The sequence below is a fragment of the Zeugodacus cucurbitae genome, chromosome 6 (genome assembly GCF_028554725.1).
Source record: "Zeugodacus cucurbitae isolate PBARC_wt_2022May chromosome 6, idZeuCucr1.2, whole genome shotgun sequence".
Taxonomy (NCBI): Eukaryota; Metazoa; Arthropoda; class Insecta; order Diptera; family Tephritidae; genus Zeugodacus; species Zeugodacus cucurbitae.
In genome coordinates, this window is record NC_071671.1 from 36575396 (window position 1) to 36588566 (window position 13171).

The 13171-nt window shown below is 36.6% G+C and overlaps 1 protein-coding gene across 1 annotated transcript; it reads left to right on the top strand.

Annotated features, from left to right (window-relative positions):
• The first annotated feature begins 5251 nt into the window (after nucleotides 1-5251).
• Nucleotides 5252-7839, top strand: LOC105219914 (uncharacterized). The gene is made up of 3 exons (XM_011196263.3): nucleotides 5252-6823; nucleotides 6899-7080; nucleotides 7134-7839. The coding sequence occupies exons 1-3, from the start codon at nucleotides 6681-6683 to the stop codon at nucleotides 7247-7249; spliced, it is 441 nt and encodes a 146-aa protein (XP_011194565.1). The 5' UTR covers nucleotides 5252-6680; the 3' UTR covers nucleotides 7250-7839.
• The last annotated feature ends 5332 nt before the right edge of the window (nucleotides 7840-13171 follow it).

Consider the following 13171-nt stretch of genomic DNA (forward strand, 5'->3'; position numbering starts at 1 on the left):
TAAAGCAAATTCTAATTATAAATTAAAAATCGAAACGTAGAAATCAAACATTGAACATATATATAACAAATATACATATAAACCAAATATAATATAATAGAACCGATAGACGTTATGTTTGATCTTATTATACATATAGTATTCTGGTCCATATATGTATGTCTAAAATATTTTACAATTATTTTCTTTTTATACTATCGCAACACTTCTCCGACCTGCTGAATGGCAGTGAGAGTACAACACCAGGAGATGGCGAACCCGATCCCCCAATCGATGACGATGGAACAGATGTTCCATTACCCGACCATGAAGAAATTCGAATAGCAATTACCCGCTTGAAGAACAACAAAGCAGCGGGGGCCGATAGATTACCGGCAGAACTATTCAAATACGGCGGCGAAGAACTGATAAGGCGCATGCATCAGCTTCTTTGCAGAATATGGTCGGAAGAAAGCATGCCTGACGATTGGAATCTCAGTGTGCTCTGCCCAATCCATAAAAAGGGAGATCCCACAATCTGCGCCAATTACCGTGGGATCAGCCTCCTAAATATCGCATACAAGGTTCTATCGAGCGTATTGTGTGAAAGACTAAAGCCCACCGTCAACAAACTGATTGGACCTTATCAGTGTGGCTTTAGACCTGGAAAATCGACAACTGACCAGATATTCACCATGCGCCAAATCTTGGAAAAGACCCGAGAAAAGAGGATCGACACACACCACCTTTTTGTCGATTTTAAAGCTGCTTTCGACAGCACGAAAAGGAGTTGCCTTTACGCCGCGATGTCTGAATTTGGTATCCCCGCAAAACTAATACGGCTGTGTAAATTGACGTTGAGCAACACCAAAAGCTCCGTCATGATTGGGAAGGACCTCTCCGAGCCGTTCGATACCAAACGAGGTTTCAGACAAGGTGACTCACTATCGTGCGACTTCTTTAACCTGATGCTGGAAAAAATTATAAGAGCTGCAGAGCTAAACCGAGAAGGTACAATCTTCTACAAGAGTGTACAGCTCCTGGCGTACGCCGATGATATTGATATCATCGGAAGCAACAACCGCGCAGTTTGTTCTGCTTTTTCCCGCATGGATAAGGAGGCGAAGCGAATGGGTCTGGAGGTGAATGAGGACAAGACGAAATATCTCCTGTCATCAAACAAACAGTCGGCGCATTCGCGTCTTGGCTCCCACGTCACTGTTGACAGTCATAACTTCGAGGTCGTAGATAATTTCGTATACCTGGGAACCAGCATCAACAACACGAACAATGTCAGCCTCGAAATCCAGCGCAGAATAACTCTTGCCAACAGGTGCTACTTTGGACTGAGTAGGCAATTGAACAGTAAAGTCCTCTCTCGACGAACCAAAATCAAGCTCTACAAGTCTCTTATCATTCCCGTCCTGCTTTACGGTGCAGAAGCTTGGACGATGTCAACATCAGATGAGGCGACACTAGGAGTTTTCGAGAGGAAAATTTTGCGCAAGATTTATGGTCCTCAGAACATTGGCAACGGCGAATACCGCAGACGATGGAACGATGAGCTGTACGAGTTATACGACGACATTGACATAGTTCAGCGAATAAAAAGACAGCGGCTACGCTGGCTAGGTCATGTTGTCCGAATGGACGAAAACACTCCAGCCCTGAAAGTGTTCGATGCAGTACCCGCCGGAGGAAGCCGAGGAAGGGGAAGGCCTCCACTCCGTTGGAGGGACCAGGTGGAGAGCGACCTGGTAACACTTGGGATCTCCAACTGGCGCCGAACTGCGAAGGAGAGAGACAGGTGGCGCACTATCGTCGATTCGGCTATAACCGGCTAAACGGTTGCAACGCCAATCACATACATACATACTATCGCAACAAAGTTGCTAAAGAGGGTATTATAGTTTTGTTCACATAACGGTTGTTTGTGTCACCTCGTCATGTGGAGTTGAAATCCGGATGTCTGTCCGTCCGTCTGTGGGCAAAATCGGTCCACTGCCACGCCCACAAAATGGCGAAAACCGAAAACCTATACAGTGCCATAACTAAGCCATAAGTAAAGTTACGAAAATAAAATTAGGTACAGAGGATTGCATTAGGGAGGGCATATTTGGATGTAATATTTTTAGAAAAGTGGGCGTGACCCCGCCCAAAATAGGTATTTTGTATATATCTTGCAAACCAAAAAAACTGTATAAACTAAACTTTCGGCAGTCGTTTCTTTTAGCCATTTCCTTATACAGCCCAAACATGAAAGAAATCGTATAATAAGCACGCCCACCTCCCATACAAAGGTTAGGTTGAAAATGACTAAAAGTGCGTTAATTAATTTTACATAAGAAATGGCGGTTGGAAGCTGCACTTAGATTTATTTACAAAATGGAAAATAGGCATGGCGTCGCCCACTTATGAATCAAAAACCATATATCAGGAACTACTCGACCGATTTCAATGAAATTCGGTATATAACACTTTCTTGGCACCCTGATGACACTGGTGGAATTTGGGCGAAATCGGTTCAAAACCACGCCTACTTCCCATATAACTCAATTTTAAATTATTCTGATTCGTTCACTTTATAATATATACATTAGGAACCAATGAATATAGCGAAATAAAACTTTACACAAATACTGTATTTGAGCTGTGACATCACTTGTGGAAAAATTGTCAAAATCGGACCATGACTTTTCAAGACCCCTGATATCGAACATGAAGAACTCAGTGCCTAAGGGTAATTTTTCACCGAAAATATAGGTAAATCTCTCAGATATATTAATGTAATTCATTCCCTATGAATTTTTTTAGATCGATGCAAAATATTTTCAATTATTGACACGTTGTTCATGCCTTGTTCACGTTTTAGAATAGTCAATGCACAAAAAAGTGTGTTCACGTATCTGGGAGTTCACGTTTTCGAGTTTGAGATATATATCGGTAAGTGTGTGACACATTTACATAAATTATGTCAACAAATAATCTTGGATAAAATATAGTTCGATAGCGAAATGAATTAAATCGGCACAGGAATTACGAGTATAATGATTTTTGTTTAGTATCTACTGTATCTCACGGATGTACACATTTCATACACATCCCAGTGCAAACTCTTTAAGCACATAGTATGAGGTCATTGTTCTGAAGCAACCGTTTGTTTTGAAATGGTATTACATTGTATTTACCATAGGTACATACATACATATGTATATCCACTGATGTTTATAATTAGAAAAGTCATCGTACGGAAATCCTAACAGCAGTTTATTCCAATTCAAAAGAGGATCGCTTCCGATTTAAGTAGATTCATTTCAAACGAAACATCTAGATAGAAGTCCAGAAGTCAAGAAGTAGGTCCACGGATAGAACTACTCCATCACCTTATTTATGTAAACAAATTATCGCTGCAGTTTACAAGTATCTCTAGTTCGGTTCAGTTTTTATACTCTCGCAACAAAAGTTGCTAAGAGAGTATTATAGTTTTGTTCACATAACGGTTGTTTGTAAGTCATAAAACTTAACGAGTTAGATATAGGGTTATATATAAAAATGATCAGGGTGACGAGACGAGTCAAAATCCAAATGTCTGTCTGTCCGTCCGTCCGTCCGTGCAAAGGATAACTTGAGTAAAAATTAAGATTGCTTTCGAAAATGGGCAAAATCGGACCACTGTCACGCTCACAAAATGGCGAAACCCGAAAAAACATAAAGTGTCTTAACTATGCATAAATACAGTTATAAAAGTGAAATTTGGAATAAAGGATCTCACTAGGAAGGGGCATATTTGGAAGTATTTTTTTTGGGAAGGTGGGCGTGGACCCGCCCCCAAATCGGTTATTTGAATATATCTCGCAAACCAATGAAGCTATATAAACTAAACTTTCTTCAATCTGTTTTCTTACGTTCCCCACAACACACCATGAAAATAGTTGAAATCGGATAATAACCACGCCCACCTCCCATACAAAGGTAAGGTTGAAAATTACTAAAAGTGGGTTAACTCACTAACGAAAAACGTCAGAAACACTAAATTTTACAGAAGAAATTGCAGAAGGATGCTGCACTTATAATTTTTTTCCAAAATGGAAAATGGGCGTGACATCGCCCACTTATAGGTCAAAAACCATATCTCAGGAACTACTCGACCGGTTCGAATTAAATTCGGTATATAATATTTTCTTGACACCCTGATGACACATGTGAAAATGAATGAAATCGGTTCACAACCACGACAACTTCCCATGTAAATCAATTTTGAATTTCATCCTATTCCTTCACTTTATAATATATACATAAGGAACCAATGAAGATAGCGAAATACACAAATACTGTATATGATCTGTGGCATCACTTGTGAAAAAAATTGTCGAAATCAGACTATAACTTTTCAAAGCCCCGAATATCGAATATGAAGAATTCAGTGCCTAAGGGTAATTTTTCACCTAAAAGATAGGTAAATCTTTCAGGAATCTTAATTTAATTCAGAGGAAATATTTTTCTACTTCTGTACCAGAAATGGTTAAAATCGGGTTATAACTTCCCCTAGCTCTCATATACCTAATTAAAGGATTTTCAAATTGGGTCAAATTGTGTGTTATCTTAATAAAAATATATCAATAAATTGCGAGAGTATAAAATGTTCGGTTGCACTCGAACTTAGCCTTGCTTTACTTGTTTTATACTAAGTTATATGAAATAAGTAAGGAAGGAGTAACATTTTATACTCTCGCAATTTATTTATTTAACTTTATTTATATTATATAATACACAATTTGACTCACATATTCGTCATATATATTTTATAAAGTCCATTGAAAGTTGGAAACCATAATATTAGGTTAGAAGCACCGAGGTCCTCGTGTTCGATATATGGGGCCTTAAAAACCTATTGTCCGATTTCAGCGATTTTTAGAATGGGGCTGTCACACTACTAACATAGTATTTGTGCAAAGTTCTGCACCGATATCTTCACTAGTACTTACTTTGTATATTGTAAAGATTGTCTTCAAAGTTCTAGTATATAGGGAGTAGGCGTGGTTGTGAAGCGATTTGGCCTATTTTCACAACATATCATTGGGATGTAAGGAAACTATTACAAACCAAGTTTCATTGAAATCGGTCGAGTAGTTCTTGAGATATGGTTTTTGACCCATAAGTGGGCGACGCCACGCCCATTTTCCATTTTGTAAAAAAAAACTGAGTGCAGCTTGTATCTGCCATTTCTTATGTGAAATTTAGTGTTTCTGACGTTTTTCGTTAGTGGTTAGTGAGTTAACCCACTTTTAATAATTTTCTACCTAACTTTTGTATGGGAGGTGGGCGTGGTTATGATCCGATTTCTTTCATTTTTGGACTGTATTAGGAAGTGGCTTAAAACAACGACTGCAGAAAGTTTGGTTTATACAGCTCTATTGGTTTGCGAGATATGTACAAAAAACTTAATAGGGGGCGGGGCCACGCCCACTTCCCCAAAAAAATTACATCAAAATATGCCCCTTCATAGTGCGATCCTTCATACCAAATTTTATTTCCATAGCTTTATTTATGGCTTAGTTATGGCACTTTATGTGTTTTCGGTTTTCGCCATTTTGTGGGCGTGGCAGTGGTCCGATTTTGCTCATTTTCGAAAGCAACCTTCCTATGGTGCCAAGAAATAAGTGTGCCAAGTTTCATCAAGATATCTTAATTTTTACTCAAGTTACAGCTTGCACAGACGGACGGACGGACGTACGGACGGACAGACAGACATTCGGATTTGAACTCCACTCTTCACCCTGATCACTTTGGTATATATAACCCTATATCTAACTCGTTTAGTTTTGGGTGTTACAAACAACCGTTATGTGAACAAAACTATAATACTCTCTTTAGCAACATTTGTTGCGAGAGTATAAAAATCTATATGCTATATCCTATACTATGTATGTATGTACGAAAAAAAAGTGCTTTGCAATTTAAATCCAATTTATTAACAATAATTGTCTGAACATTTTTCTTGAAACCCCTATCCAGTTTCTTAGTGGTTTTCAGTTCGGTTTTCGCACTTTAAAATAAAAATGGTTGGGTTCGTGGTTCGGTTTAAAGTGCATAGAAAGGTGCGATTCGTTTCAAAACATACATAAATATTTAATTATTTTGAATTTATCTACCTACATGTTTCAGATCAGTGTAATCGACTCATGTATTTATTTTTCAGTTAGAATTTTTACAATTCAAATCTCTTCCAAGTAGTAATACCAGTAATGCAATTATAAAGGACGTCAGGAAGTACAGGGAAACTTACGTGCACAATTTTATGTCTAAATACAAAGATATGTATATACATATGTACATATGAGCATTTTTTCATATATACTAGTACATTAATGTGTAAATAAGAACGAATTTCTACATGGGGATACATTTGCGTACATTCATATGTATGTACAATATGTAAACAAATAATGAACATACATACATCCATCCAGTTGAGTGGAGTGGAGTCTTCTCATCAATGACGTACAACGGGATATGGCACGAGCGGAGTCAGCTATTTTTGGAAACCTCTTATTTTAATCTGAGCATCTGCCCAAACCCCAATACTCCACCACTACAAAAATAGGCGGTAGCTACAGACGACTTCGTTGTGCCAGTCCAACACAGGAAACACGGCGAAAATTTTTCCGGCTGTAAAAACGTATGCATATCGCCGTATACATATGTACATATGCATGTGTGAATATATTCTTTCGATAAACACTCGCATGTACAATATTTTGAGAGATGGAATCGAGACGATCAGTTATTATAGTGCAATCATGAATATAAGACGTATAACGGAACCGTATTATTCTCACTCTCGGTAAATGAATAAACTTTTTAATTCAATAATATATTAGAGGTACTCATAATTAATTATTTACCAAAAATATTTCAGTGAAACGCCACAACATTGCTTTAATCATTCCTCTTGCGATTATGCACTCAGCGATCCAGTTTTAATAATTATTACTTTAACAGCAGTAATTGGTTCATTTTGTTTACTAAGCGGCTTAATTATTTTGTGTGCAGTCTCCAAAACACTGCACGATCAAACTTCAGAGGCTATTCTTCTATTAGGTAAGTGTCCAACGTAATTCCAAAACGAAGTTTACAATTAATTTTTGTTGCAGGAATTGGTTTCTTCATCTACACGATTGCTTTTGTTACCTGGAGAATAACTAGCGCCAGAAGAATCGCTCATGTAATCGAAGCTCTGAATAAAGGAAGCACACCTCTTCAAGTATGATTATTGACGTCGTAAGCCATTATCTGTGCATAAACCTAAGTGGTGCATGAAGTAGTGAAATAGTATTTATTAAAAAAAAACTAGGTCTTAATAAAAGTGAAATGTTTTTGTTTGTACACCATAAGCTTATCAAGGAATTCATTAGATACTCCAGCAAATTTACTTGTTAATCCACTTGAGATTTGAGGGCCTAGAATTGGAAAGATATTTCGACGGTTTAGGTCTAAAAACAATGAATCCTAACTTACATCGATGCAAGCATATTGTGAAATAACTGCACCATATTTATTTATTAGCAGTAGTATATTAAAAATTTATTTTACCTCAAATATGGCAAGAGACATCAAGATTTGGGAGTCGATGAAATTTATCACAAATACACCAGTGGAGCTACGAACATCGAAACGATTTTGAATTAATTCATATCTTCAACTTCCATATAAATAATATAATATGCAGAAAAATTTATCAGACAAGTAAGGAAGGGCTATGTTCGGGTGTAACCGAACATTTTAGAGTCTCGCAATTTAATTGTATTAATATAACACACAATTTGCCCCACATATTCGTCATATAAATGGTATAAAGTCTATTGAAACCCTAATATTAGGCATATTGGAGCTAGGAGAAGTTATGACCCGATTTCACTCATTTTTGCCACGGAGACATATTATTGGAAGAAAAAATTCCCTTTGAATTTCTTCAAAATATATGAGAGACTTACCTATATTTTCGGTAAAACATTTATTAGAAGCACTGAGGTCCTTGAAAACTTATGGGCCGATTTTGACGATTTTTAGAAGGACGATGCCCACAATAAATGCAGTATTTGCGCAAAGTTCTGTACCGATATCTTCACTAGCGCCTATCTTATATATTGTAAAGTAAACAACCTCATGTTTCATATATGGGGCCTTGAAAACCTATTGTTCGATTTTTAGAAGGACGATGCCACACTATAAATGCAGTATTTATGCAAAGTTCTCTACCAATATCTTCAATAGCGCTTATCTTATATATTGTAAAGTAAACAATTCAGATTGACTTCACAGTTCTGGTATATAAGAAGTAGGCGTGGTTGTTTACCGATTTGACCTATTTCCATAATATATCATTGAGATGCCAGGAAAATATTACGAACCGAATTTCAATGAAATTGGTGGAGTAGTTTCGGAGGAATGGTTTTAACCCATAAGTGGGCGGATCCACGACCGTTTAACCCTGGTCGAAACCAACGGTCTGATACACTTAGTCGAGACCAATGGTGCTTTGCAATGGTGTGTTTACATAAATTTGTATGGAAATACGTGTTGTATTTACGCTCATATAGATACATTTTTGCAATTTCTTACCTCTCGTTTTGGTTTGGGCATACTCTGAACTACCTGAAAAAGAAAAATGAAACTCGTATGCGGCTTTTAAAATGAAATAGAACGCATTCCTTTTCGTTCATTTTTTGATTTATTTAGGAGAATATGAATCATTTTTGAGCGATTTTTCAATTGATTTTATGACGATGGGTCCTGAGGAATACAAAAAAAAAATATATGTAATCAATTTTGGAATGCTGTTGACAAACTGGATTTGAACATTTAGAACAGAAAAATCGAGTTTTACGACGCAATTTATCGCTTTCTTGCAAACAAAGTCTGCAATCTCGCCTTCCTTTGAGTGTGTCAGCACCTTTTGATGTTGAAGCTACTAATCGTGATGGGATGTTGAGTGAACGACCGAAAAAGGATTCAAAAGCCAAACGACAAGATAGATGTTTGATGACATTGGGATTGTTTATACGATTTTCGATATTGGGTGTTGCCAATGTTCTCGATAAATTGTAAAGAAAAATGCGTCGTGCATTCTTTTTATCTAGATGGTCGATTTCTTTGCAACATACGAAAGCAGCCAATCCCATCACATCCAACAAGTTGCAAAAAAGGCAAATGTCGATCGTTTCGTTGACCGTTTTGTAGTGTAATGGGTAACCATCTGATCCATGCAGTCAACGCCGGCCTTTGTCGAATTATAAAATAAAATTGCTTCCGGTTTTTTGGCTGCAACTTCACAAACCTTTGACTGCATTTGACTGAATTGACTGCCTTGTCCTTGCTTGTAAGAAACGAGATTTCCCATACAAAACTCCTCTCTGGATAATCCGAGATTATAAAATTATCTCGTTTTATACAACTAGAATGCCTAGATTTATCGATAATTTTGTAAATAAGAGGAGAAATGTCAAATGAAAATGTAAACAAAAATGGCCGACAATGAGAGAAATATGTTTAATACAACAACAAATGCAACACTTTTGACACATATGTAAACATACTATTATAGTGCGATCCTTTGTATCAAATTTGACTTTCATAACTTTATTTATGGTTTAGTTATGGCATTTTATGTTTTCGGTTTTCGCCATTTTGTGAGCGTGGCAGTGGTCCGATTTCGCATATCTTCGAAAGCACCCTTCCTATGGTGCCAAGAAACACGTGTACCAAGTTCGTCAAGATATCTAAATTTTTACTCAAGTTACAGCTTGCACAGACAGACATTCGGATTTGTACTTCACTAGTCACCCTTATCTCTTTAATATATATAACTCTATATTATACTCTCTTAGCAACTTTGTTGCGAGAGTATAAAAATATAATCAAATCAAGTAACGGTAATTTCATTATTTTATCATAAGGTAATTTGAGCAGATGATATTCATGCCTGCTAATAACCGATCTTTCTATGACGATGTTTTTGAATTTTTGTCTACCCAAGATGAGTGAAAATAGAAAACAGACCGAAGTTTTCCCAATCTGTGGTAAGGAGTCCCAAAGTATAACGATAAGTATGAACTGGAATTTCGAATAACATTTTTTTTAATTATGAAATCAATACAGGAATGATCAATTAACAATATAACGGATACTCGTATAATCAGTAAAATAATTAATTAAATAAACTCGAATAAATATTTCATAACTCGAATACTGTCAAAGTTTCACGGCTTTTCAATCAATCGTTGAAAGTGACGTTACAAATGGTTGGAACAAAAGGCGCTTAATGCACTCCTACAGCAACTGCCCATAGACGCAGCATGTACTGCTATAAAAATTAACGAGCAAGGTGGAATCGTAAGAGTTACGGATATACCGATATCTCCCAAAGTTGATTTTCAATAGTTAGATACCGATGAGTCCTAAATAGACGGTGAAATAGGTACGGGATATACTCCAAAGTTCTTGACATCTCTGTCTGAAGTACTGGAACAAATACAGGAGGATACAGAACGTAAATATGTATAAGCACAGACAGTCATACGGCATTCCTAGTTTTGTCGTCGCCAAAGATTAATTCAGCGTAGTCAAAAACTAAAAGAAAAACTCTACCTGTCCATGATATCGGTTCCCGGCCACAGAATATTGACTATTTGGAAAACATGTGAATGTTCAGCTCTATAACAAATCAGACTTAGAACTCCTCTTCATAGAGTGTGTCCTCGAAAATCAGAATCTAAATATTCACATATAAAAATGCCGTGAATACATTTATATAAATTTGTAATGTTAAATGTTCTATTTATTTATATATTTAATTACACAATATTTTCACTTTCGCTTTGGCAGTGCATGTCTCCAAGAGCTTTTGAGTATAACAACAAAATTGAATTGGCCATTAGCTCCAATCAGAGCGACTCATCCCGGAAATGTAACGCCATCAAAAGGGGTGTGCCTCAATTTCCTGTTTAAAATTCAATATTCGTGTGATTACTGTGTATGTGGACCTACATACATATGCATGTATAATAACATGCTTACTAGAGCTCTTGGTATTCGACTAATAAACTAACCGAATTAACCGAATAGGGCATTATTCGAATAATAATATTCGGTTTGCACTATTCGGATAGGCGTCAGTCATCGACTATTCGATTAACCGCTCTTTTCCGATTATCCGGTTAACCGTTCGTAAAAACAAACAAAAATCAAAGGCTGTTTAGATTGCAAACAATATTCATTTATTCCAATAGTGACAGTATAACCGCAGTATATAGACTATTCGAATAGTCGTAACATTGCGACTAACCGAATAGTGCTAACCGGTTAAAATTCGTACAGACGTTTACAAACCGGGTATTCGAATAATCGGTTTTCAGGTTAATCGAATAATTTTAAGAGCCCTAATACATACCCTCCCGTTCGGCTCATCAGTGAAATCCTGACGAGTTCGCTACTTACTGGTAACCACCACTAGTTACCAGCCAGATTACCGCCAATGGAGTTCACTCAAGAATTTAATACGGCGATGTCATTGGCGGTAACCAGTTAACACCACCCACTAGTGATTTCATCACCTATATTTCACTAGCTATGTACTTCACCACATATCGCTGAATATATTCCAATAGCTACCTCGCTACATATACTCGGTTATAATTCACTACCCTTTAGCTACTCTGTTGGAATATCCCTATTCCTTCATACAAAAATATCATTCTACAACACTGCATATTCGAATATCCCTATTCGAGATGTGATAGTTACATTACACAACACTATGTCATGAATATTGTTGGTAATACTTTTAAGTTTTCATTCGAACTTGTTGTTTGCTTCATTCTATTCGAAATCAAGCTTTCAACAGATTATGGACCCAATCCACGCTAAATAAATAAATTTTTAAATCTGTTGTCTAAAGTTAGGTTTTGTGTTGTGCATACAATGGAAAAAGCAAAAAGAAATATAAAACCTTTTGACCGGGAAAAATATTCCGTATGGAAATTTCGAGTCAGGGCTTTGTTTGCTGAGATGGATGTACTAAAAGTTATTGATGAAAATATGCCAGATATATTGGATGATACTTGGGAAAAAAGCAGAAAGATGTGCAAAAAGTCTGCTAATCGAATATTTGAGTGATTCTTTTTTGAATTTCGCAACAACGACATTTCGGCGCGTCAAATTCTGAAGAATCTTGACGCTATATATGAGCGAAAAAGTTTGGCGTCGCAGCTATCGGTGCGCAAACGGTTACTGTCGCTCAAATTGATGAGTTAGTGAGTGAATTACTAGCTGCGGGTGCAAAGATTGAAGAAATGGATAATGTGTCGCATTTGTTGTTGACTTTGCATTCTTCCTATAATGGTGTGATTACAGCAATAGAAACATTAGCTGAAGAAAGTTTGACATTAGCTTTTGTGAAAAATAGGTTGCTTGACCACGAAATTAAAATTAACAAGTAAGGAAAGGCTAAGTTCGGGTGCAACCGAATATTTCATACTCTCGCAATTTATTGATATATTTTTATTAAGGTAACACACCCCAGTTGGAAAATTCTATAATTAGGTATATGAGAGGTAGGGGAAGTTACACTATTAGAAGGAAAATATTTCATCTAAATTAAATTAAGATACCTGAGAGATTTTCCGAAGTTTTCGCTGAAAAATTACCATGGGGCACTGAATTTTTCATATTCGGTATTCGGGGCTTTGAAAAGTTATAGTCCGATTTCGACAATTTTTTTCACAAATGATGCCATAGATCATATACAGTATTTGTGTAAAGTTTTATTTCGCTGTCTTCAGTGGTTCCTTATGTATATATTATAAAGTGAAGGAATCAGATGGACTTCAAAATTGAGTTACATTGGAAGTGGTTGTGAACCGATTTTTCACACGCGTTATCAGGGTGCCAAGAAAATATTATATACCGAATTTCATTCAAATCGGTCGAGTAGTTCCTGAAATATGGTTTTTGACCCATAAGTGGGCGATGCCACTCCCATTTTCCATTTTGTAAAAAATTATAAGTGCAGCATCCTTCTGCAATTTCTTCTGTAAAATTTAGTATTTCTGACGTTTTTCGTTAGTGAGAGAACCCACTTTTAGTAATTTTCAACCCAACCTTTGTATGGGAGGAGGGCGTGGTTATTATCCGA

Coding starts and splice junctions, on each gene's coding strand:
- LOC105219914 (XM_011196263.3), top strand. CDS start 6,681: ATGTACATATGCATGTGTGAATATATTCTTTCGATAAACACTCGCATG. Junction 6,824..6,898: donor CCGTATTATTCTCACTCTCG/GTAAATGAATAA, acceptor AAAATATTTCAG/TGAAACGCCACAACATTGCT. Junction 7,081..7,133: donor AGAGGCTATTCTTCTATTAG/GTAAGTGTCCAA, acceptor TTTTTGTTGCAG/GAATTGGTTTCTTCATCTAC.